This window comes from Sciurus carolinensis, chromosome 7 (assembly GCF_902686445.1).
Source record: "Sciurus carolinensis chromosome 7, mSciCar1.2, whole genome shotgun sequence".
Classification (NCBI taxonomy): Eukaryota; Metazoa; Chordata; class Mammalia; order Rodentia; family Sciuridae; genus Sciurus; species Sciurus carolinensis.
Window position 1 is genome coordinate 153,103,080 of NC_062219.1, and position 23,777 is coordinate 153,126,856.

A 23,777-nucleotide genomic window follows, 5' to 3' on the forward strand; every position below is an offset into this window, starting at 1 on the left:
CCAGAGGAAGAGAGGAAAGGTCCAGGGGTCCTGGGCCCAGAGACAGTCAGTTCCCTTCCTGGACCCTGGGGACCCAGGGAAGAGGTCACTGTGGAACCTCAGGAGACACGTGGGGGCTCCAGCGACTGGGCCAGGCGCCCCTCTGTGTTCGGCAGTACCCCGGGTGCCAGGCACTCAGACAGACACGAGGGTGGTCCGACAACAGGGCTCAGGGCTCACAGGCAGCACAGATGTACAAACAAATCTGCTGCATCATGTGGCAGGACAGCAGCAGGAACCTGTGGCAGAAAGGGGCCGGCGAGGCAGGCGCAGCCTGCAGCCAGGCCTCGGGCCCCGCCACAGAGGCCCCCAGAGCCTCAGCGGTGTTGGCGGGCAGGCAGCTACAGGCGAGTGGGGTGGCTGGAAGTAAGTGCAGGACACAGCTCTGTGCCCAGGGCACACCGCATATTATTCCTCACCCCACAACCTCCCCATGGCCCCAGGACACGTCTCCTGTCCCCAACATCAACTGAGGGAAGCAGGACCTCACAGTACTGCCACCAGCAGGAGTGGCTGCAGCTGAGTGGAGCACCCAGGTCTGGTCTGCCCTGGACAAGTGACCAGGCATTGCTCCTACCCGGTCGCAGCTACAGGGACCCTCCTGGGTCCTTCAGTGGCCAATGGGCATGACGTCTGCAGCAGGCAACGCTGATCTTCTTCAGAATCACCAACGTGAAGCAAGGGGCCCCGCTGTGAGGTGAGGGGACGTGGCACCGATTATGAGGCCAGGAGCCTGAGGCAGGGCATGTAAGACCCAAAACAGGGCAGCACAACCACAGGAAGAGCAGATTTCTTCTTAAACTCTGCTGGAAAATTGGATCCCTGCACATCAGACCCCAGAAATTATGTTCGTGTCGCTGTGTCTCACTTGCTTTGTTCAGGGTAACTTAGTTTTCTATTTCAAAGAGAAGCTACACCGCATTTCCTAATGATAAATAATGATAGACAAAAACTTGGGAGATGGGAGGGAGAACAGGAGGGAAAAGGGGGATGGAAGAGGGAGGCTCATGAACTGAAGTTGATTTCCATGCACATGAGTTTGTCAGGATGAACCCAAGTACTATGTATGACTATAAGGCGCCAATAAAAAAATAAAAAAATAAAAAAAAACAAATCAGCATCCGCTGTAATTGTTCAGGATTCTAGATACAGTCCCAGTCTCCTGAGAATAGGAAAAGTGCTGCTAAAGCCTATTAAGGTGACTACATTTAAATGGAAAACATCTATTTCCTTTCTTGACATCTGAATTTACACCTAATAAGTGCAACAGGATAACATGTTTTCTTCTAATTTTTATTTTTGTATTTATCAATCTTAATATCTTTCTTTACCCTGATTCCCAAATACGCTGATTTTTCTCCTGCAAAGGGCAGGTATGTGCCCTGTTCTGTTTTTAAAGAAGAAGCCGTCCAGCCCCAAATCCGGCTCTGTCTTCTTTGCCTTTATTGCCACCACCACTAACAGGCAGCATTATGCTTTCATCCCATTATTCCTACCAGACTTCCCAGCACGGTTATTTCAGCAGTCATCATATAAAGCCACATCTCATTAGTTCACCTTTAAGAAATGCAAGATTATGGTGCCACAATACCAATTTGATCAATTTACACAAGATGGCAACCTTAGTTAAAAGGCTTATAAGCCTTTAAAATATCCTGAGTTGGGAATAGTATTTATTATTACTACAACACCACAATTCAGAGCAAAAAAAAAAAAAAAAAATGCTGCAATGACAGACCCATAATGAATAAATGAAAAGCAATGTGCTTTTTGGTGTGATCTCCTTTGAAGCAGGCATTAAATTATTAAAGACGTTTCCAGTGTACACATCAATCAAATCATCCCCAGAAGGAACCCTGGGTTCTACACCCATACACACACACACACTCATACACACACACACACACACACACCCATACACACACACACACACACACACACACACACACACACACGTCTACACCATGGTAAGGCCTGCCTAGAAGGGAAAGAGACCTCCTTCTACATCTGGGTGGGTCTCCACAGTGGGAAGAACAATTCTTCAGGGAAAAAGGAAAAGCAAGAGGCAAAAGAGGAGCGAACTGCCGAGCTCCTCAGGCCCTTCCCTCCTTCCTTCTCTAAGGACATGCCGCAGAAGAGGGATGAGGAGCCCGGAGGAAGAGTCCGACTCACGCCAGCACGTCATCCTCACCCGGGCTGCACGGCTGCTCCTTGCTGTCTGGCTCCCTGGAAGAGTCTTCACAATACCTCACCATTCCAAGCCTTCCCGGTTGTTTCTGCATTGCTATCCACTCTGGAAAGCAGCACAGATGTGCCAGCCGCAGACGCCAGGCAAGGTGAGATCGAAGTCCCTAAAGTAGCTCACCCGCCTGGGTGACACGTGACTCCCTCCTCGGGCGGATGGCAGGTGGCAGCAGCCAGGGACGGGTGCGATCACGTCACAAAACAGGGAGCACGGTACGCTTCTCAAAGCACTCTCACCTGTGGTTTCCCCATGACGATCCCCGATGCAGAGAAGGGGACACTGAGCCAGAGGAAGCACCACTCAACTCACCAGGGTCCACGTGGCCAGTGGGTAACAACATCTTCCATCAGCATCATAAAACAGAAGCGGATACGCGTTCCCTCTGAGGGGCGGTGGCCCTTGGCAGAAACAGTCCCCATGGTAATCAGGCACCTGGTCCAGGTCTGTCCCTCATGTGAATAGGGAACTGTGAGGCACAGGACTGGGGACTGTGGGGGCTCTCCACTTGGCCTCCCTCCCTCTGCCTCTCGCTGCTCCCGATTCTCACAAGGAGGACCTGAGTGGGACTCTGCTCCCTGAGGGTGGTCCCTTCCATCCATTAGGCAGCATCAGACCAGAGGGGGACCCCGCTTCCTCACTGACTCGCCTCCCAGCCCCCACAGCTCCTGCCGGGCTCGGCCCCAGCAGGACAGTGGGCTGTCCTTAGCAGTGGGCTCTTTAGGGAGGGATTCGGTCATCAGATCCTGTGCAGCCTGTGCTCTCATGAGAAGAGGGGAGAGGACAGGCACATGCAGGGAAGGTCTGCGCAGACCCGGAGAGAATGGCCATCAACAACCCGGGAGGGAGAGGAAGAAGCCAAGTCCGCCAGCGCCAGCCTCCCTTGCAGCTCCCAGAGCTGCCAGAGAATGGGTTTCTGCACTTGGCCGCCATGTTGGTGGCACCGTGCAGTGGCAGCCCCAGCAAGCCGTGCCCAGCCACATGCTGCCTCCCTGCCCACGCCCACTCACACTCAGCTTCCTTAAGAATCGGGGAGCTGGGCTCCTGTCACAGGAAGGAGGGCTGGCGGGACAAGGTGGCCGGGCAGGTGCCATCTTCCCAGGCAGGAGCAAGTCCCAGGCCACGCGGTGATTCGTGCGGTGCCCAGAGTGCACTTCTTTCCCACCTTCAGGGCCGCTGGCTCTGGCTGACCCTCCAGCTCCCTCCGGCAGCCGTCACTCCCACCGATGCCCTTGTAACGCAGGTGAATTCCTCCTGTCAGCTCTAACAGCACGTGCAGTGTTCCCCTACCCGTGCCTGACGGGAGAATGCGGAATATGCTTTGCAATAGGGTCCATGCCCTCGCAACATTTGGGACGACCGTGGGATGTGGGGGAACAGCAGCGGGGCTCTGCGGTGGCCTCTGCAAGTCTCTGACAAGGGCACTTTCTTGCTTGTCTCTGAGCCCAGCATCACAGACCAGGGATAACTGTTTCCTGAATGAAACACCAAGCGTCTGCTGCAGGTCCAGGTGGGGGTAACCCTGCCTTCAGGAAGCCGGAGGTGAGGCGGCAGCTCAGGCTCCTTGGGCACCTCCAGGCCGGTGGTACTGGGCTCTGGGCACCCCGCCTCATGGTGGAATTTAATCCAACCTCCCGGGATTTATTTGGGGGAAATACTGCGAGTCTCCTAATTTGCAGCAAAGGAAGCTGCAGCACCGACCGGTAAGCTTGTCCCAATTTCTGTAACAGGGACAGAGGGACGTGAATGCTTTCTGCCCGCTGACGCTCAGTAAGCATTCCCCAAGGTGCAGATGTGTTAGGGTTGGGGGCTATCCCAACGCAGTTCAGTGCTAAACAGCTACTTCACACCCAGGGACTCTGAAGCCAGGGCTCTGCCATTTCCAGTGGAGGCTCTGAGTGCCAAGGTCTGAGTCTCTGCACTTCTAACAGTTCCTGGAGGTGTTGATGCTGCCTGTCCGGAAAGGGTACTTCCCATGAAGGCTCTAAACCACACAGAGCACAATATGGTCCAGAATTAAATATAATACTTAAAATAGCATTTTTGGTTAAAAGGTTATAATTATACTAATGCCTCAGAAAAATGCAAAGGGTTACATTTTTAACTTTAAAATTATCAGTCCATTGATTGAAAGCTGGAAGCCTGACTGTTGATCAAATGATTTGGGGCCAAAAGGAGAGTTCTGAGGTTTATTCCAGTATCAGCATGCCACTGTTTATTACAAGTTATGTTATAAAAAAGAAACACATCATTGCAAAAGCAATAAATCAGAAAGATATTTTTTACCTAGGCTCGAAGTCCTCTCTCTGACAATTACATCGAGTTTTAGTCAATCATTGACTAAAATTTTAAGGAAACCAGCTTTCAAGAAGAAATTGTTTCTCCAAAGAGTGCAGACATTCTGAAATTTTAGGAATAACTCATGCATATAGGTAATTGTGTGATCCTATATTCTGTTTAAGGCATAATTCTTATGTTTCACTGGAGTCAAAGGGGTATTCATTGAACTATCTTACTACTCATTACACTGATGTACATAGACTGTAATAGTGATCACAGAAGTCATTTGAACTTAGAGGGTTCCAATACTCTGGCTAGCACAGAGTGCATTAGATTAACAGACTTATCACACACGTGTAAAATTATGGATAATCAGTACCCTTAAACAGAGAGGTTTTTATAGGAAACTCTGGGTGTTTACCTTGTAGAAAGCACACTATGTATTATAAGTAATAGTTCTTAATATTTGTTATTAGAAATGCCAGACCAGGTCTTCCCCACCAGCATGACACTAGCATTGGCATTTTGAGTGCCTTTTGCCCAACTCTGCCTTCGTGCCTGTCTTGCTATTTAGTTTGCAACTGACATTCTGAGAAAATGGTTGATTTGTATGGAAAGACAGAAAAGGTCCGATAGTTATTATTGCTGGCTGCGTCCTGGTGGGGATGGCTCAGGGGAAACCATAAACATTCAGGCTTTCTAGAGAATATGCATGCAGTTACTAAGGTTAACTCGGGATTCCTGAGTGGTAAGGGGAAAGAAGATGGAATATGGAAATCATATGGAAATAAGCCACCAGATATTGAAAGCATCATTTACTCGGATGGTATTTCAACAGACAGATGAGACCGCCCAAGTGACTTACACTTTAAACTCATATCACACCTCTGACATTAACAGCAGCCCCAGAAATTAGAAATGGAGAAAGACAGCTAACCAGAGACAGCAGCTCGTGTCCAGCCCACTCAGAAGTAAATGTTGACGTTTCTTATATTTACGTCCAAATTCCCGAGGGCTTCCTTTTCACGTTTAAGAGCTTTTCTGTCTGAAAACAGCAGCGTAAGCTACGATTTCCACATCATGATATCGCAGCCGGCCGTCAGACCCTCCCTGCTTCCTGCTGCCAGCCCTCTCTTCCTGAAATGTGCCATGCCTGGAAGGGGAAACGGGAACCCCAACAATGAAAAGCCCCTTCGGATGGCCACGTCCCCGCATGGTGCCAGCCACACATGGAACCTGGGATGGTGTGGCTTAGTTGTAGGATTGGGGGCGGAAGGTTGAGTGGGTTTTGTGGGAGAGCTCAGGCATAGATGCTGGAAGCGCAGAAACCATCACGCTTGTTTTTATTTCTGTTCCCATGGAAACTAACATCATCTCCTACCCAGGTTGAATGAGGGGTTCTGAAATAATGAGTTTCAGGTTTCCAGGAGAGCCAAGTGCAGCTTTTTGTCTTCAGCTTCCAGGGCCTTACTTTCACAGAAAAAAAAAAAAGGTTCAGATGTGGTTTGAAGGCACAAAGACCCACAGAGAGGGGGTGACACTCAGCAGCCTGGTCCTCACATGCAGAAGCAGAGCAGAGCTCAGCTGGCCACCCGCTGGGTGTGGGCTGGCCTGGGCCCATGGAGTGCCACCAGGCCCTGGGACACTCATAGGAGCACATGCAATAAATTGAACACTTACATTTAGATGGCATAGGAGTGTTTAGACGTCATTAGGGGAAAAAAAAAAAAACATTAAGTTTCCTTGCTGTAGAAGCAAATGTTGACTTCCTTTCATTTGCAGAGAGATCCCTGAGGGCCACATCTGAATGTCTCACTCCACCTCTATCAAAAAACACAGTCTACAAATGGGATGCCACAAACAGCCTCGCTGGCAATGCACAGGGAAGTAGAGGACCCCACGGCCCCGTCCCAGCTCTTCCAGCTGTGAGCGACGCTGGGAGCGTGGGTCACTCCAGGTTCAACCTGAGGACACAGCCTGGCGAAGACAGTGTTGGCACTCGACATCCTTCAGCTAGAGAGGGCGGCAGAGGCTGAGCAGTCCCCAACTTGGAGATAGTCAGGAGCCCTCATCTCCGCCTGCCCTCCCTGAGGCATGAGGGGCAGTCACACTGGGGCCAGGCCCCAACCTGTGCTGACCGCCGGTCACCAGGCCCAGGCCATGGGACGCAGCTCTCTCCTCCCCTTTCTCCAAAGGGCTCTGCTCATCAGCAGCACACAGTAGAGTCTGGGCCACATTCACTTCCGGTTGTAACAGTTCATCATTCTACTCAGTAAAGACATAGCATAGCGGCAGATTTGGGGATCTGGTCAGGAAGCACCTCCTTTGTCTTTCTGGGTATTTTACTGTATGTGGAAAAAGCAACATGAATAAGCTCCTCATCTCTCTTGCGTTTCCCAAAAGCCGCAGGTAGCTGCTGGTCCTCCATAGCACCAGGTGGAGCCAGTGAGGAGCCGTGCAGACTTGAACACCCTGCTTCTGGTTGTAACCCCTAGGCTGCAGATTCCTGAAGACGCCATTACATTCTATATGTGTAGACCAATAGGCACACACTACAGTGACCCCAGGGACTGGGCAAATAGCATCAATGACCACGGAGGACAGGTGTCGGACAACAGGACTGCTTCTGCTCCAGGAACCTGGAGGATGCATGGGCACTGTAAGCCAGAGCCAGCCACAGAGGGTGCTCTTAGGGAAGTCGGGCACATGCCTGGTGCAGATTCCATGAAGACAGCTGATCCATTAGCATAAGGGTTACTTCTCGTTAAATGCTGTCGATTGAATAAATGTGGTTTTTTTCTCTAATCCCCCATGATGGTCCTCTAAAGTATCAAAAGCTATTTAAAAAGGGGTTCATTACCCTGTGTACATGTATGATTACACGAATGGTGTGAATCTACATCATGCAAACGAAAAGATGTGCCCCATCTGTGTACAATGAATCAAAATGCAGTCCATAAAAGTAAAAAATAATTTTAAAAGAAAGGGTGACCCCAGAGGACCAGAAAGGAAATAAAAAACCATGAAATCTAGAAAACAATGAAATCACGGGTGTGGGGCCAACGGGAGCAGGTCTGAGGCTACTGAAATGTGAAGCTGAGAAAGAGGAGCCAGGACGCAGCTCACGGGCTCCGCAAGCCCGAACCGAGGAGAAGAAATCCCCTGACCCATGAGCAAGGTCCCTCCCTGCTTCCCACAGCCCGGTGCCAGAACGCTAAGCTCCAGGCTCACACTCCCAGCGAAAAATAATGAAGGATTCTTCCCGAAGGAAATAGATCAGCACAAAAAAAAAAAAAAAATGCAATACTAAAAATTGGAAGGGTCCAGTGAATGGCCAGAACCAATCACCCTGCAGTGAACTTCTCCCCTCCCCGTGAGCTCTGCCTGTGCACGAGGAATTTCCTTAATGCCTCATTCTGAGCTCTAACTAGACACTCAAGGCAAGTCTCTAGCATGGAGACAGAGATCCAAACACAGAAAGAAACAAAGGAACTGAAAAACTCAGAAGAAACAAAGATAGTGCAACAACAACAACAACAAAACTTAAAGTAATAGAGCATCGGTCTTTGGAGAGATCAAGGATAATGTCACATTCACAAAACAAGAACAGGATGTTATAAAAAAGAGCATTCAGAGACTATGAAAGAATTCCTAGAAATTAAAGATAGAACAACCTGGAGAAAAATCAACAGATAGAAACTGGGGATGTAACTCAGTGGTAAAATGCTAGCCAAAGTGGGCAAGGCCCTGGCTTTGATCCTGGGCACCACAAAAGATAAAAAGCAAACAGACTGATTGGTAGAAAAGTTGAAGTTTCTGTTTAACAAATTCTAATGCGCCAATGAAAAATAAAGAAAAAAAAAAAAAACAATGAGGTAATGCTCTATGAATAAACAACAAAATCTGTTACTATGAGGTAAAATACTTTAACAGAAAGAAAATTACATAACAAATGTAAGGTTTTCTACCATTTTGGTAAATAATACACACCTATTTGTATATTTTAAAAAACTGACAAATTTTAGATCACAGAGATGGAAAGTAGGAGACAATTAGAGGGTCGTCTAGGAGGTTCTGTGAACAAATACCAAAGTTCCAGAGATTAGGCAAAGGAGAGAGGAAAACCAACAAAGAAATAACTGAATAATGTTTTTCCAGAACTAAAAACAAATACTCAACCCACTCAGTACTTGATCAGCAAAGAGACCTGCACCAAGGAGCATAACTGGGGATTTTCTGAGCAGGACAAAGAAGAGAGTGGAGAGATGAGAAAAGTGTTCACTATAAAAGTTCACAAAGAAAATGACAATTCAGATTGACAACTGCCCTTCTGAACAGGAAGTAAAATTGGGCAATCCTTTCAAAATGCTCAGAGAAACTGCACTGAACTTGGAATTTTATACCTAGCCAGAATTATAGGCAAACTTGAGTAGAGAAGCCAAGGGCATCGCCAAACATGAAAAGTCTCACCAACAACAAGAACAAAAGTTTCCTCTGAAGCTTTTCCCTGGAGGTAACTCAAGTTATATTCCAAAAAAAAAAATGAAGATATACCAAGAAAGAGGAAGACATGGAATCCAAAAACCGGGGGATCCCGCCACTGGAGAAGCAAAGGAAACTCCTGAGCGAGTGAGGAAAAGACCTGGCCAGCTCTGAAAGGCAGATCTGGAGAGGAACCATCCAGCCCCGGCAGGTCACGGCCTTGACAGGCGCAGCTGATTCCTTCCCCACTGGCTCACGTCTGGAGAGGCGGCCCGCAGATCTGGAGGAGTGCAGAGGGCCTGGCAACAGACACATGGAAGAGCAGGCAAAGGAGAAGACAGGTGATTGCTATCCTGGGGGAGGCAAAGGACAAGGATGCAACAGGCACTGAGACCGTCAGCCAAGGACACTCATGGGGGCAGCAGCAGAAGGGCGGTGGGACCGACCGGACATCGCTGTCCTATGTCCGAGTGTGAGTACACCGCGGTGAAACCCCACGCAGGGCAACCACAGAATGGGAGCCCGGTTAGAACAGGGTCCATGTCTGTGTCGCACGACAAAACACACTCTACTGTCATGCGTATCCAAAAAGAAAGACTTTGAAGATTAAAAAACAGGAGCAACTGCATAGCGAGAATAATGTGCCGATTAAAGATTAGATTAGCCAAAAACTTGTAAAACTAGAGTGGAAAGAAGGAGAAGGTGTGCGTGTGGCCTTAATTTTACTGAGGGTGGGGGCAGATGAGACATCTCAATAATCATCTTCTATAGTCTTGTTAGCTAGAAAGTTAATGAATAATATCTAAATTTAAAAAACAAAATCAAGAGCTTTATTGTCTCCAATTTAGATGCCATAAATTAAAATGATCTCCATTATTTTACGTTCATCTAAAAATAAAAGACACTTAATGCCAACTAAGCTGTAACATGACATTCTTGTACAATTAATGACCTCGTAGGCATTAAATAGGGAAGTGGGCATATGTTTTAGAATAGTAGGTATGTGTTTAGTGTAATCCATGAGGAATAACTGAACTCGTTCCAATCATTTGCCCTCAAGGGACAGGGATTGAGCTGATGAAGGTAGAGCCCGGGATACAATTTTTATTATAATTCCTGTTGAACTGGTTGACTTTTAAAACTATTATGTGCATAACAACTTAGATTAAAAAGTTTAAAATAAATAAATAAGAAATGGCACATAGCACAATCCCCAATTAAAAACCAAACTTCCTCAGCTCCAGGGTTCATCATGCTGATTTAAAGGCTATTTAATGAAACTATTTAGCATGAAACACTTTGCAACCCTCATTATTTTACCACTCGAAATCAACCCTACTGATAGGAAAAGCTATAAAACAATCCAAAACCACTCTAAAGGTCGCATCCCCATCTTCTGCCCTCTTCTGCTAAATGGAACAAAATGCAAAATACAATTGCTTATCTGGTTATCCTACAGATATTCATTTGCCTGTGTTTCAGAGATGGCAGGCTCTGGCCGATCCATACTTACAAGGGGCAGCTTACTTAACTAAAGTGGAGAGCAGGCTCATTTCTTGCCCCCTTATCTTGGAAAGGCATCATTTGATCCTGGAGCATACTGACACATGTCATCTGCACCAGGTAACTGCTAGTTGTAGGTTTGCTCCACTGCAGAAAGCAGATCTGATTTATTTAGAATGTGGATGCAAAAGGGGGTTTTAAAAGACTGCCTTATTCTTATTTAAACTAAATTCTCCTCTAAGAGATGATTTTTCTGGCCTCCCCATGACATAAAATATCCCCATTGGTCTGGAAGCAGTGCCAGGTTCATTACCATTATTAACACCGACTAATAAAAAAATCTGGACCCAGGGGCAGAGCTCAGGATCTTTTTTAGCTGGAATTAGTCCACAATATCCCATCTCACTCTCACACACACACACACACACACACACACACACACACACACACAGTGGCTAGATGGTACCAGTAGACCACATCTGACTGCGAAAGGTCTGAGGTTTCACCTACTTGCAAGAGAATGTGTTAGGCTGGCAAAGTGTCATGGGCGCTGGCAGAAGATGCGAGTCACCTGGTGAGTGAAAAGAATTCGCTGCTCACAGGAACAGCAACAGCCAGAATGTCAGCATGATACCCCAGGCCCACGTTCCACACGGCAAGGAGAAGGGCGAGGTGATTTACAGTGGTTTGCATTTCAGAAAAAGAACTCCAAGTTTGGGGAATCCAAATCTTTTTTTCTTTTGATAATTTTATTAGGGGAAAATATACATAAAATTTGCCATGCTAATCAGTCTCAGGTATTCAATCCAGTGGCATGAAATGAAGAGAAGACCTGCCTGACCTTTGCACCATTATCTGTTATACTGCACCATAAACAAATGTGGCTTTGGCCCCAAAGCAAGTGTTACGGTTTGGATATGAGGTGTCCCCTCAAAACCTCAAGCAGGAATGTTGAAAACTAAAATGATTAGACTACGAGAGCTGTAACCTGATCCGTGGGTTGGTCCATCTGATGGTTTAATGATCTGGACGGACCAACTGGGTGATAACTGTAGGCAGGGGCATGCCTGGAGGAAGCAGGTCTCCGGGGACGTGCCCTCGGGCATTATGCCCCGTCCCCCTCGCTCCCTCCTCTTTCTGCTCCCTGGCTGTGGTGAGATGAGCAGCTTTCCTCTCCCATGTCCGTCCACGAAGAAGTTCTGCCTTACTTGGGCCAGAGCAACGGAGCTGACCAAGCACAGACTGAACTTCGGAAACCACAACCTCAAAATACACCATTCCTCCTCTAAGTTGTTCCGGTCAGGTATTTTGGTGACCGTGACACAGAGCTGACTAAGACAGTAGTGTTTCTCAGTCTCGCCACTATTGAGACTTTGGGCTGGATGATTTTTCGTTGTGAGGATTGTCAAGTGCATCACAAGGTAGTTAGCAGTGTCTCTGATCTCTACCCACTAGTGCTACCCAAAAGCACTCCCCATCGTGACCACCAAAGGTGTCCACAGAAAAAGCCCAATATTCCCCTGGACACAAAACCACCTCGGGATAACAACAGTTACTCCAGAGGAAATCACCCTCTGTCCTTCAAGGCCATTCACAGCACAACCACCCCTCAAAGACGATTCAGAAGAAAGATAGGCAGTGTCTGCCTACAAGAGGCCCCGGGAGATGGCCTCCCAACAGAGGCCACATAGCCTGGCACGTGACCTCTTGTTTAGGAACAAAGAGATTACTCAGCCTGTTCATATATGATTTTTACACACACACACACGCACAAACTCACACCCTTCTCTAAGAAAGGCTTAAATTATAAGGTGGACCATTTAGATAGCCAGAAAGCAGTCCAGAGAAGTTTAACTAGCTCACAGGCTGAGGGTATGCGTGCAGATATCATTTATAACGGAGCCAAGGGGAGTGCAGGTCTGCATGTCTTTCCTTGCGGAGGAATGTCCTCCTTCCCTGGATGAATGACTGGCTCTCCTGTTGCTTCTGCTGGACGCTCCCCTGCCGACCACTCCTCGGCCCTGCGGTGGAGCTGCGTTCAGTCCCCACTTGCTCCACCTACGGGTACAACCTCACACAGGTTAGCTCACCTGTGTGAGCTCACTGTTCTACTTACATGGTGAAATGGGGTGTGAGACCTGTCTCACCGTGTGTCACCCGGATTGCGTGAGATGACGCCTCGTCCTTTATGTGGCATTCAGGAGGCACTGAAAAAGCAGCGGCTGTGGTTGGACGCAGGGCCCTGCGGGGCCACATCCTCAGTGCTGTTCCTCCCACGATGGAGCAAGTGGGCTGGGTGCTCAGTCTCCACACTCCCACTCAGCTCTCACACGCCATGGCGTGCCGAGCCAGGCCACAGACCAGAGACCGGCTCTCACACCCGAGCCCGCACGCTCCGCCGCCAGCTCCAGCCTGGAGACCAAGGGACGGGGGACGGAAGCGACTCTGGTCGTTGGTCACCTGCCTTCCTTTCCTCAAGTCAATGTCCGTTTGTCGTCATTACCCAACTCGTACCGATCTTTCAGTCTCCCTCTAAAAAGCGAGCATTCACACGCCACCTAAAAACACCGAGCTCGGCAGACACGCTCCCGGGCTGAGCCCGGATGACCAGGGATCAGGTCTCCCTCTCGCTCCCCTTCTTTATACTCGGCACACTTACCAGCCCACAGATGCCTCTGCCGGGCTTTGCGAGTTGTTTAATAAGTGCTTAACGGAGAGATTTCCCTTTCACCGATAATGCTGATTTCCTCCTGCTATTTCGACTTTGGAATATAAATCAGTCTGGGTTTGTGCGGCTCCTGGTGCCGTCTGTACTATGATTACCCTTCTTTGTCTTAAAACATAACATTCAATTATAACTTCACCGATGACTTCAAATTCCGTCTTCCCTCAGGGAAAACAATACCCATAACTAAGGTTTATGAAAAATTATTAGTTATAGCAAATCCTAAAAAGTAAATTGGATTTTTAGAATCTGTGATTTTTAGCACATTAGGCTTTTTGTCAGGAAGGCAGCGCTTGCAGATCATGCCGGAGGAATAACCAAGCAGCCGTCCCGGGTCGCTCCCAGACCAGCACGGGGAGAAGGCGACCGTGGAATTTGCTGGATTGTGAAATTTGCTTTTGGAGAAGGAAATGTCACCTAATGGGCAGAGGGCACGTGGCAACTCTTGGTGACTTCTCCCCAGGCCCCTGAGTCAGACTGTCATTCCCGCCCCCTCACCTGAATTCCGGCCCTCCGCCGAGAACTGTAAGAAAGCCAGCTGAGCCCGACTTACAGGCTGGACTGGCTCACTTCTGGCACCGCTTAGTCCCTTCCACGAGCACATGCGTGTGGTACACAAACACGCACATACACGTGCACACGCATACTCTCTGTGCAAAGGACACTGCTCCACTGGCCTGAGGAAATCAATGCACAGCTGGCAAATATTTGAGCTGCATTCATATCAGTGATTCCTTTACGAAAAACAAATTCCAACCAGCGCACTCTCAAGGACCCTGAAGAGAATATCATGGCATTTTATCTTAAAAAAAAAAATGCTTTTCTAAGTGGAGAAGGACTTTTTCTTGGATAAAACCCCCAAGCCAGTGCTCCTGCGTGTATCAAATTTCCTCCTTCAAATCTCATCCCTAACTCCATCCCGCCTTGCTCTTCAAAGCTGTTTAGCAAAGACAGACCATTTTCCACATTAAAACACACTCCGTCCCTGTGGCTATTCTTTGGAAACACGCTGGAGTGCTGAAGGAGCTCTGTTAGGTTGGTCAGGTCCTTCCACCCCGGGCACCTGGCAGGTTTGACTTCCCATAGGCACAGCAAGGGCAGGTAGCAGACAACACAGAGCTTGAAAGACAGCCCCGGTTGCCTGGCGGAGACGCACGTTCAAGGGCATGGAGGATACCTGATCGACTGGGATCTCAACCCGTGTGTCTTCATCTTCTTGGACTTCGGCTGCCCCCCGCATTTCCGACCTCTCTTCTCCAGCTTTGAAAATGCCTTCATCTGTTATTGGAGACAAACACAGTGAAAAATCAAAGTCCAATGCTGCCATCGTGTGGCTGGGCGCTCAAACTGCAGCAGCATCCTGGGAGGGTGTTGTCAGTAGTATTTCTGTTCCCTCTCCAGAGACGGGATTTGGGCCACCTCTGGCTCTCCCCCCAACTCTTCTACATCTTCACTGGGGAAACGTTCGGAGCTCTGCGGGAACCCTGCTCGACCTTGGCTACTGATCTAGCAATGCATGCCTATAAGGGGAACACCCACCAGGTTCTCAGTTCTCCCCACCTAGCCACCAGCTGGCCATGAGATTTGGTGCTTTACAATGCTACTTTTCCCAGGGAAATGCTACACACTCGATATAATGTATTGGAATAATTCCCTCTGCTCACAGCAATGCAGAAAATATTTTTACTATAAAGGAATCATCCAGCTGACTCCACATGCACACACACAAAAAATCAATATCCTTTACTTCACAGATTTCTACAAGATTTTCACAACCTATGACTTTAAATCCCTCAGTATAAAATGTAGCCTGAATCTCTAAGTCTGTAGGTTAAGCTCCTTCAACTTGCTTTCCCCGGGAAGCAATCATGGCTGTTTTCCATATTTGAAGTCGTTTTACTGTCTCCCCTCAGCCTTTCTTCTCCAGGCCAAGTAATCACGGCGTCCTGGGCCCATTTGTCATTCTGTCTGTCTACTTGCCTCGAGACAGGTTAATGCCGCAGCGTTCTCACACATGTTTCCTCTGTCCAGTGTTGAAGGCTCTCCAGGGACGGAAACCCTACCTCCTTCCCTGGTAATCTATTACCGTATCTGATTACCCCTAAAGTCTGGAAAACATCTTTTTATCCTTTGTCTTACAGTCCCCTGTTTCCGTGACGGAAGCGTGTGTGCCGGACCACAATTACTTAACGTGTTTCACATGATGACACTCCACATGGCCACAGTCACAAGGCCACCCTGGATTGATGTGCAATATGTTCATGCATTTGTTGTGGGTCCATGCTCTGTGAGGCACACTGAGCCCAGGTGCAGCCCGAGGTGGGAAGGGGGCAGATGGTTCCCCGGGTTGCTCATGGTCCAACCAGGAGAGGGTGCAGCCTGGGTGAGGTGTTGGGGGGCCGGTGCTGCCACGGTGAAGGGCAGCTCAGAGTCACGGAGGGCAAGAAGATGCAGCCAGGTGGGAAGTGAGGGTGTGGGAGGGAGGCCTGCTGGCACCTTAGAAGACATCGATCTTATCAGACGCCAGGCTCGGGAGACCACCCCTAGAACCTGGCCATGGCTATTTGGGAGACACTTCTGTGTCCAAATGCTGCACCTGCTTACAAAGACCACACAGAAACCTGCAGGCACCAGGAGAAGGTATTCTCAATACTCGCCATCAAGGAAATGCTTAACTGTATCCAGTAGAGCCAGGAATGGTCTGCAGATGTGTTTTTAGAATAAGCTTTCCACCAGAAAAGAAGAATACAATCGATAATAGCAAAATAAAATTGAAAGGGCACTGGAATGGAAAATGGCAGCCACGAGGACATAAATAGCAAAGAGACACACCAGCAAAGCTCAGCACTGTCACAGTGACACGCACAGAGGATGCGGGCAGAGTGTCTTCTCTGGGCGAGGGAGGATTTTGCTCCACGGTGCCCTGAGATGTTTAAGCCAGCTCCTTAGCAGTTCCAGGCAAGAGACGAAGGTCAGGAAGGAATAGACAGAGACCAAACCTGGAAGAGCAGCTAGGAAGGTACTGCGTGGCAGGACAGTGCCCACTCAGGGTTCAATGTTTAACCAGGAAGGCTGTGCGAAATTAAAGGAGGGATAGTATTGATTCTTAGAGAAAACATTTTAAGAGCACTTTTATTATAAATTGCTTGTGTAAATTATGCACTTAAGAAAACAGAAAATGAAGAAAATAAGCACCTTCTGATCTCATGACCCAGAGATAACTGTCACTAATATTTGGTGACTCTCTCTCTACCTCTCTCTCTATCTCTCTCACACACATGTGTGCACACATAGATAGAAAACCGGATCTTATTGCATATATAATTTATGTCATTTCTTTATGTTAAAGTCACATTGTCTTTGCCATGCCATTAAATACTACTCGGAAACAATAAAATAGGGGCATGCCACATCATAATTAATGAAAAATACAATGAAATGGAACTTTATTAATGCATAGGGTAAGCTGATGCAGCTGATGGATTGGCGGTCATGTATCACGACCTACTAAACACTGGCCACTCTGGGAAGCGGGGCAGGGCTGCTCTCTGAGGGCTTAGATCTGGCGGGGAGACCACAGACCTAGGCCGTTGCTCACTCTTCACACAGCCTGGACCTCTTTCCTGTCTTCTGGGCCTCGTCTTCCAAGTCTGAGCAGAGTGCAGAGCACACAATAACTGCTCGATAATCGCTCATCCCAACATGAGACAAAAGACGGATTGCCTGGTTTAATCTCCTACTGGCACTGGTTCCCCTCCTGCCCGATGTCCCCTGTTCCCCACCTCCTCCCACACTCTGCTCAATATTTAATTTCCCCTCCCCAAAATAGCCCCTGGAGGGGTTGGCTTCCCAGCTCTAGTACAACTAACTAGCCCGACTTCTCGGCCTCTTCTTGAATGCCCTTCTACCTCGTGCCAAAGGGAACCTCACCAGCGACGCTCCTCCCACCCCGTATCCTACCCCAGGATGCGCCATCCCGCATCCCAGCCCGGAAGGCCAGGGCTCTCCAGCTCCATGGGCACCCCTCAGTCACACCTCACCACCCACCCTTATCACCCAGAGTGACCTCGACCACGTCCCAGGTCAAAACCAAGCTGCGCAGGGTCAGGAGCCACTGGTCCCTTCACGTCCCCTGCCTGTGCTTTACCACCCACTCCCTGTGTCTGCCCTGCCCTGTGTGGCTGCCTGTCAGAGTCCCGCTCACCGCACGCCCTGTTTGAAGTCAATGTCCACAAGGATCACCTCCATCTTACCCCCGAAGCCCACAGCCAGAGAAGACCACAGCGCTCTCCTGTGCTAGCCTCCGTCTCACAGACGGGGCTGCTCTCAGACCAGACTGCCGCCTCCCTGCTGGACCACGGCTTCTGTCTCTGTGAGACCTGCATCGGCACACTGTCGGCCCCACCGCGGGTTCTGAGGAAATGTGGGTCCAGCTGAACTCACAGCACAAGGCAGTATATAAACACCGAACTCAGCGTGGCCTGGAAGGGCGAGTTAGAGCAGAATGTGGATGTCTGTACCTTCACCCAAGGCAAGATCCGTGGGCCAACGTGAAGGCTCAAAAGGAAATCAGAAAATTAAAGTCATTCGACACAAAAGATTTACCAACAAAGCCAGACTTGGAAGACAAAGAATGAATGATATAATAAGAATATGCTTCCTTTCTGTCAACGCCACAGGAAAACATAACAGAAAACACGCTCCATGGACAACGTCAAAGAAAAAATATTGAAAATTCAGCACACCTGTGTGCAAGGAGAGACTGAGAGAATTTGCACAAGTGCTTCATGTTTTATAAAGGGTGCTAGCATTCGAACTTCTCGAACCCTTGCCACCATCCTTTCATTATTACAATGGTTTCGCTGTGCACGGAAAATTGGCGATTTACACCATGGTCGCTATTATCGTGTGTGAGTGTTACGTGGTGGTTACCATGGCAGCCTCAGGCCTCCTGCCCACGACCTAGGAAGGGCGGGGCCAGCTGGGGTAGAGGTGTTCAGACTCCAGCGGACACGGAGCAGTTCCAGTGCCACTCGGGACATTCATAAAAACAGCCGCTCAGTCTCCTCCAAGCCAACATCAGCGGGCTTGTGGCCCTTTTTGCCACAGACTGTGCTTCTGCAAACTTCTGGTGTGCCACTAATGGTCTTGCGCACATTCAAGGTTTCTTCAAGGTCACCTTTTAATCGGCATTAGCACAACTTCAAACTGTTCACGAAGCCGTATCTAGTTTCAGTGTTAGCAATCTTGCTTCCTCTGAAATTAACTGCACATGGTCAGCACAATAGCAGCATGCCTTATGGCCTATGAAAGCAAACTCCCCCTTTGAGGTAGGAAGGTAGGTCCTCGGGTAAGGTGACCCCATGCTGGTGCACCACCTGGGGCTGCCCAGCCCAGCAGAGCACCCGAGCTCGGTGTCAGGAGCCGCGTCTCCACCCCTCCCTCCCACCAGCTGCTTGCAGCAGCACCCCATGGGGGTGCACGTGGAAAAGTATCAGTGGCCACTCAGGATGAGCCTCTGCAAGTTCTCATTACTTGGTCTCCTAGCAGCTTTTAAAACAGTGCTTTGTCCCCCTCCCCCTCCCCCCCTTCTCTCCCCTCCCTCTCCCGTTCACTACTCTGGTTTCACCAGCATCACCAGCAGCTCCTTCCCAGCTCGTCCCTGGCCAGCCGTCCTCCCCTGCTCAGCTCCTCAGTCTCGGACCACCCGCACTGCACACGGGTCTGCCTCTCACCTTCTTCACAGACCATCTCATCGAGATGGTAGCTGGGACACCATCCATCTGCTGACAGTTCCCTAGGAGACATCGTCAAGCCCAAGATCTTCATAGATCCTGACATAAGTAGTCACCTAGCTGCCTGACTTAACACCTCACGCTGGCTGTCTGAGAGGAATGCACCCTGGCCAGAACGGAACTGAACCCAAACTACTCCTACCCCAGACTCCCCACCCCAGGGAATGGCTCCACCACGAGGAATTAGCCTCACCTCCTTTTTGCCCTTCTTCCCCCGAGTCATTCCACAGTTAAGCCTTGTCACTTCAATCTCTTTCAATAAATGTCCCAAACAGCCATTATTTCTATCTCCACTACCAATGAGGTCTGGTGGCCACCATGTGGTGGGTGGGCTGCTGCGACCCCTTCAGTGAATCTCTTCTTGAGCCTGGTCCTCCTCCCCTGCCATCCTGCACGCGGTCCTCCAGGCACCAGCCCAGGGATTTTAACAGTGACGAGTTCCTGGACCTGCCCACAGCCCAGAGCTCTCCAGCATCACCCCCACATGGTGCGCTCCCGTTTCCTTTCCGGAACTTACAGGATGAAATGGCCGGGGCCCAGTTCTACCCAGAGCCTCTAGAAGGAGCGCAGCCAGAAGGCCTTGAGTTTAGCCTGGAGAGGCCCATCTGGGAATTCTAACCTCCAGAGCTAGGATGCATCTGTCTTGTTTTTAAACTAACTAGTTGGTGAGGATATGTTACAGCAGCAAGAAGAAACTGATACCCCACACATCTTAAAGGAGTGGGAGAGACTCTGAGGGCAGCAGTCACCAGCGATCCCCCAGTGACCCCAGATGTCCCCTGGGTGGGGGCAAGCAATGCAATACCTTCTCCCCTCCCGCCCACAGGTCCATGGTCAGAGGGCCCTCGTTGGCCCTCTGCCCTCTGTCTTCCTTCCCTGTTATTACTTCTCTCTCTCCCTCCCTGCAAGGTGCAAAACACCGCGACCACCCCCACCCCACACCCACATGTCCGCCAGGAGAAAATGGATTAGATATTCCAACTTGTCCCCTGCCCTAAACCTTTGTGATCAAAGCCATCCGCTAACAGGCTAAAGAGCGAGGATAGCTTCGACACACCATACTGCTCTCGTTCAATTACCACACCAAGGATCAAACCCAGCGCTTGGATGCACGCCGCACCCAAATTCAGCGCTAATCTGCTCTCTCTGAATCATGAACAGACATCTTAGTGCACGTGACACAGGAAAGCAGTAACAAACACTCTGGTAAAAGTAGAAATGCTCCTCCATTATTTCTCCCTTATCCCTCAGGAATTTTACTGCCTACATGCGAAGCGGAGCCACCCAGGAAGGAAGTTGTGTGGCTTCTACGTTGTGTGATAAGTGGGGACCCACCATCACCACATCGCCACATCGTCGAGTCAACGCTCCTGTTTTGGGCCTCCCTGCGGTGGTGGTGGCTGGAGTGACCACAGAGCTGGCCGCCATGCACCCAGGTTTCAGCCCAACACCAGCGCTGTCCTTCAGTGTGCCTGCCTAAGGGACGCGCACCAAAGGTCACTGAGGATGGCCGGTACTGAAGGCCGACAATCTTGCTCTCTCACCAGAATCGTCACACATTTCTCCTCAATCGTATCACATGCCACACTCTAGTATCTTTAGGGTTTAAAATTGATTGAAACTCAGCAGGATGAACAAGAAGAAAAATAACCCCACCACAACCAGTTCCGAACACTTGGTGAAAGTCTTTGGCTATCTGCTAACTGGAGGCTCGGTGTGCTACCAAGACGCTCTAGCAAAAATGCTAAGTCACACATAAAGCCACATGTTGATTCTTTTAAAAAGCAGTTCTTTAAACTTACTGGGAGAAGCAAGGGAAACACGGAGTTTATGGCCTTGAAGACATAAAATGATACTCTAGGAAAAAAAAAACAGGCCTATTCACAACACTCTCCATGTGTCACATCAGTCAAAGAGGCAGAGCTGAAGATAGAGAGAACCACCACTAGCTTGATGTGAACGAGGCCATACAGAGGACACACTGAATTCCCACGCCATCTTCATTCTAGAGACTGCTGGCATCACCACATGCTAGGTGACACTAGGCAGCCCCTGGAAGCAGGGCCTGAAGGAGGGAGACTGACTCAGCCCACAGCGAGGAAGGGAGGGAGGGAGAGGGGGAGGAGGGAGGGAGGGAGGGAGGGAAGGAGAGAGGAAGGAGGGAGGGAGGGAGGAGAGGGGGAGGAGGGAGGGAGGGAGAGGGGGAGGAGGGAGAGGGGGAGGAGGGAGGGAGGGAGGGAGAGGGGGAGGAGGGAGGGAGGGAGAGGGGGAGGAGGGAGAGGGGGAGGAGGGAGGGAGGGAGAGGGGGAGGAGGGAGGGAGGAGGGGAGGGAGGGAAGCCGCAAGCACCATCTCCTCATGCACGGAGGTGAGCCAGGCTGCCTCTGATCCCCCACAGGAGTGACGGGCCCCGCTGCCTGGCCACCCCTGGAGGAAGGTGCACTGTCGGGGAAGATTCAAAACCAGTGACAGCTTGGGCTTGGAACACCTAATCACCCACTGATTTTTCATCGCTGACCCCCATACGTTCCTTTGTGCCCCGTGAGCTCAAGTAGAAACTCTTCACAGGAACGAGAACATCATGCCATGATTTTCTTTAGCAATTTATGACATTACCAGAAAATAATTTTCTCAATACACTTACATGCTCAATTTTTTTTCGTCACTGCCGCTTGAAATATCTGGCTTCTTTCCATTCCCTGACTCCCACTCCAGGGTATTAAACATCTTCTGTTATGGAACTGATGTATAAATTTGACTATTAAATATTTGCACAGAATTGGTCTTAACCACCACAGGTATTTTATCTCAACTTTAAATGGATATAACAAAATATCTAAGTGTAGATAGAAAGCAAAAGTAGGACTATTATCATCGATTTCCCCAGAATGCAGGTAATTTTGTTCTTATCTCTACATTTATATCTTATTCTTTTTAGATGTAGATGTTTTAGATTTTCATCAAAATCAGAAATACTCAGAGTATAAAGATTAAAGCATATATTTATAAAATACATACTTCATGGCTTTTGACTTTATAACCTCTATGAATTTTTGTATGATCTGAAGTCTGTATCAGATATGTGGGCCTGAGAATAATAAGTATCTCTGAGGAGTTTTTACATAAACCAACAAGAATATGCAGCTTTACGTTTTCATGTCTAACCTCGTAGCCTTATGAAAATTGCACTGCAAATTAGTTTTAATTCATCAGAATAATTGAATTGTTCCTCTTCCCACCCCAGTGACTTGGAGTCACCTAGTAAGTGGCCTAAAATTCATGATTCCTGTTCTTCATTCTGCCTGGTCCCACGATCTCAGGCGACCTTTCCTATCCTGGTGTGTGAATGAGCCACACATCACCAGTTCTGTACTCCAGAAAATGTGTCACGGTGACACGGGCAGCGCTCGCTGGTAGCTTCTGAACCTTGGCTCTTTCATCCACGTGCCAGGCCAGCAGGCTCAGGCCTGTGCGGGGTCCACCCCAGGGAAGAGGGACAGACAGTGACCTCGAGGTGCTTGCTATCGCTGGGGAGTGAAATGGAGAAATCCAGAACACAGACGGCAAGCACTGCACAGGCTGCTGAGCGTGCCCAGCCCAGGGAAGGAGAGGAGGGCCTCAGAGGGAGCCTGCAGGAGGCACTCAGCCAAGGAGCAGCGCGGGCCAGCTGCAGGAACCACAGGCAGTCCGTGGCTGCACCAGGCTGCGGTGGGGGAGTGGCGGGGCATGAGGCTGGTTGGCAGGGGAAGGACTCAGAGAGCCTGTGTGGTGACCAAGGGTCTGAACTGTCCACGGAGAGGACGGAGAGCCACTGCAGGACTGCAGGCAGGGTGTGGGCTCACAGGAGCACCCCAGACAGGAGGGGGAGACTCAGAGGTCTTACCACCCAAAAGTCAGTGCTGAGGGGGCCACCACGTCAGCATGGGAGCCAGGGGAGAGTCTGGGCTGTGGGTCAGACGGAAGCCACCTGAGCAAGGGTAGAAATGGGAGGGCGGTGAGGCTGGAAACCAGCGAGACAAAGAAATGGAATGGGAAACAAGGAGCGCAGGGCGACGAGCCAGCTCCAAAGCCCGGGAGTCCGCACGCAGCACCAGCCCCGGCTGTAAGAAGGCAAGAGCTATGGGGTTGACAGAAGGGACAAGAGACACAGAGGGGCTGTGCTGGCAGGACTCCCTGACAGTCAGCTGTGGGAGGTAGAAGGGGAGAAAGCTGAAGGAGGCGCCTAAGATCCCAGTCCACAGGGCTGGTCATGCTATTTACCAGGACGGGGCAGACAGGGAAGGAAGGGAGCGGCGAGTTCAGAAGGATGTGACTAGTCCTGGCTTAACATGGAGACGTTCCTCAATTTATGATGGGGCCGCGTCCCAGTAAACCCACCCTAAGTTGGATGCGTTGTAAGCTGCAAATGTGTTTGACACACACAGACTGCCCAATATCACCACTGAGCAACACGGGCACTGTGGAGTATCTGCTGTGTCCCTGGTGAACTTGAGGCTGACTGGGAAGTACAGCTCATTGCCACTGCCCAGCATCACAAGGGAAGACTGTGAATTGTCTGAATTGTCAACGCCATTGGATTAAGAGATGCCTAAGAAAGCTGGGCGTGGTGGTGCACACCTATAATCCCAGTGGCTCAGGAGGCGGAGGCAAGAGGATGGTGAGTTCAAAGCCAGCCTCAGCAAAGCGAGGCCCTAAGCAATTCCATGAGACCC

General features: G+C 49.6%; 1 protein-coding gene across 1 annotated transcript in view; it reads right to left on the minus strand.

Annotated features, from left to right (window-relative positions):
• The window catches only part of Dcdc2 (doublecortin domain containing 2), a 136,430-nt gene that overhangs the window by 13,433 nt on the left and 99,220 nt on the right, over nt 1-23,777 (minus strand). Inside the window, exon 9 of the mRNA XM_047559805.1 lies at nt 14,449-14,549. Coding sequence (XP_047415761.1) covers nt 14,449-14,549 — 101 coding nt within the window. The remainder of the gene's footprint in view (nt 1-14,448; nt 14,550-23,777) is intronic.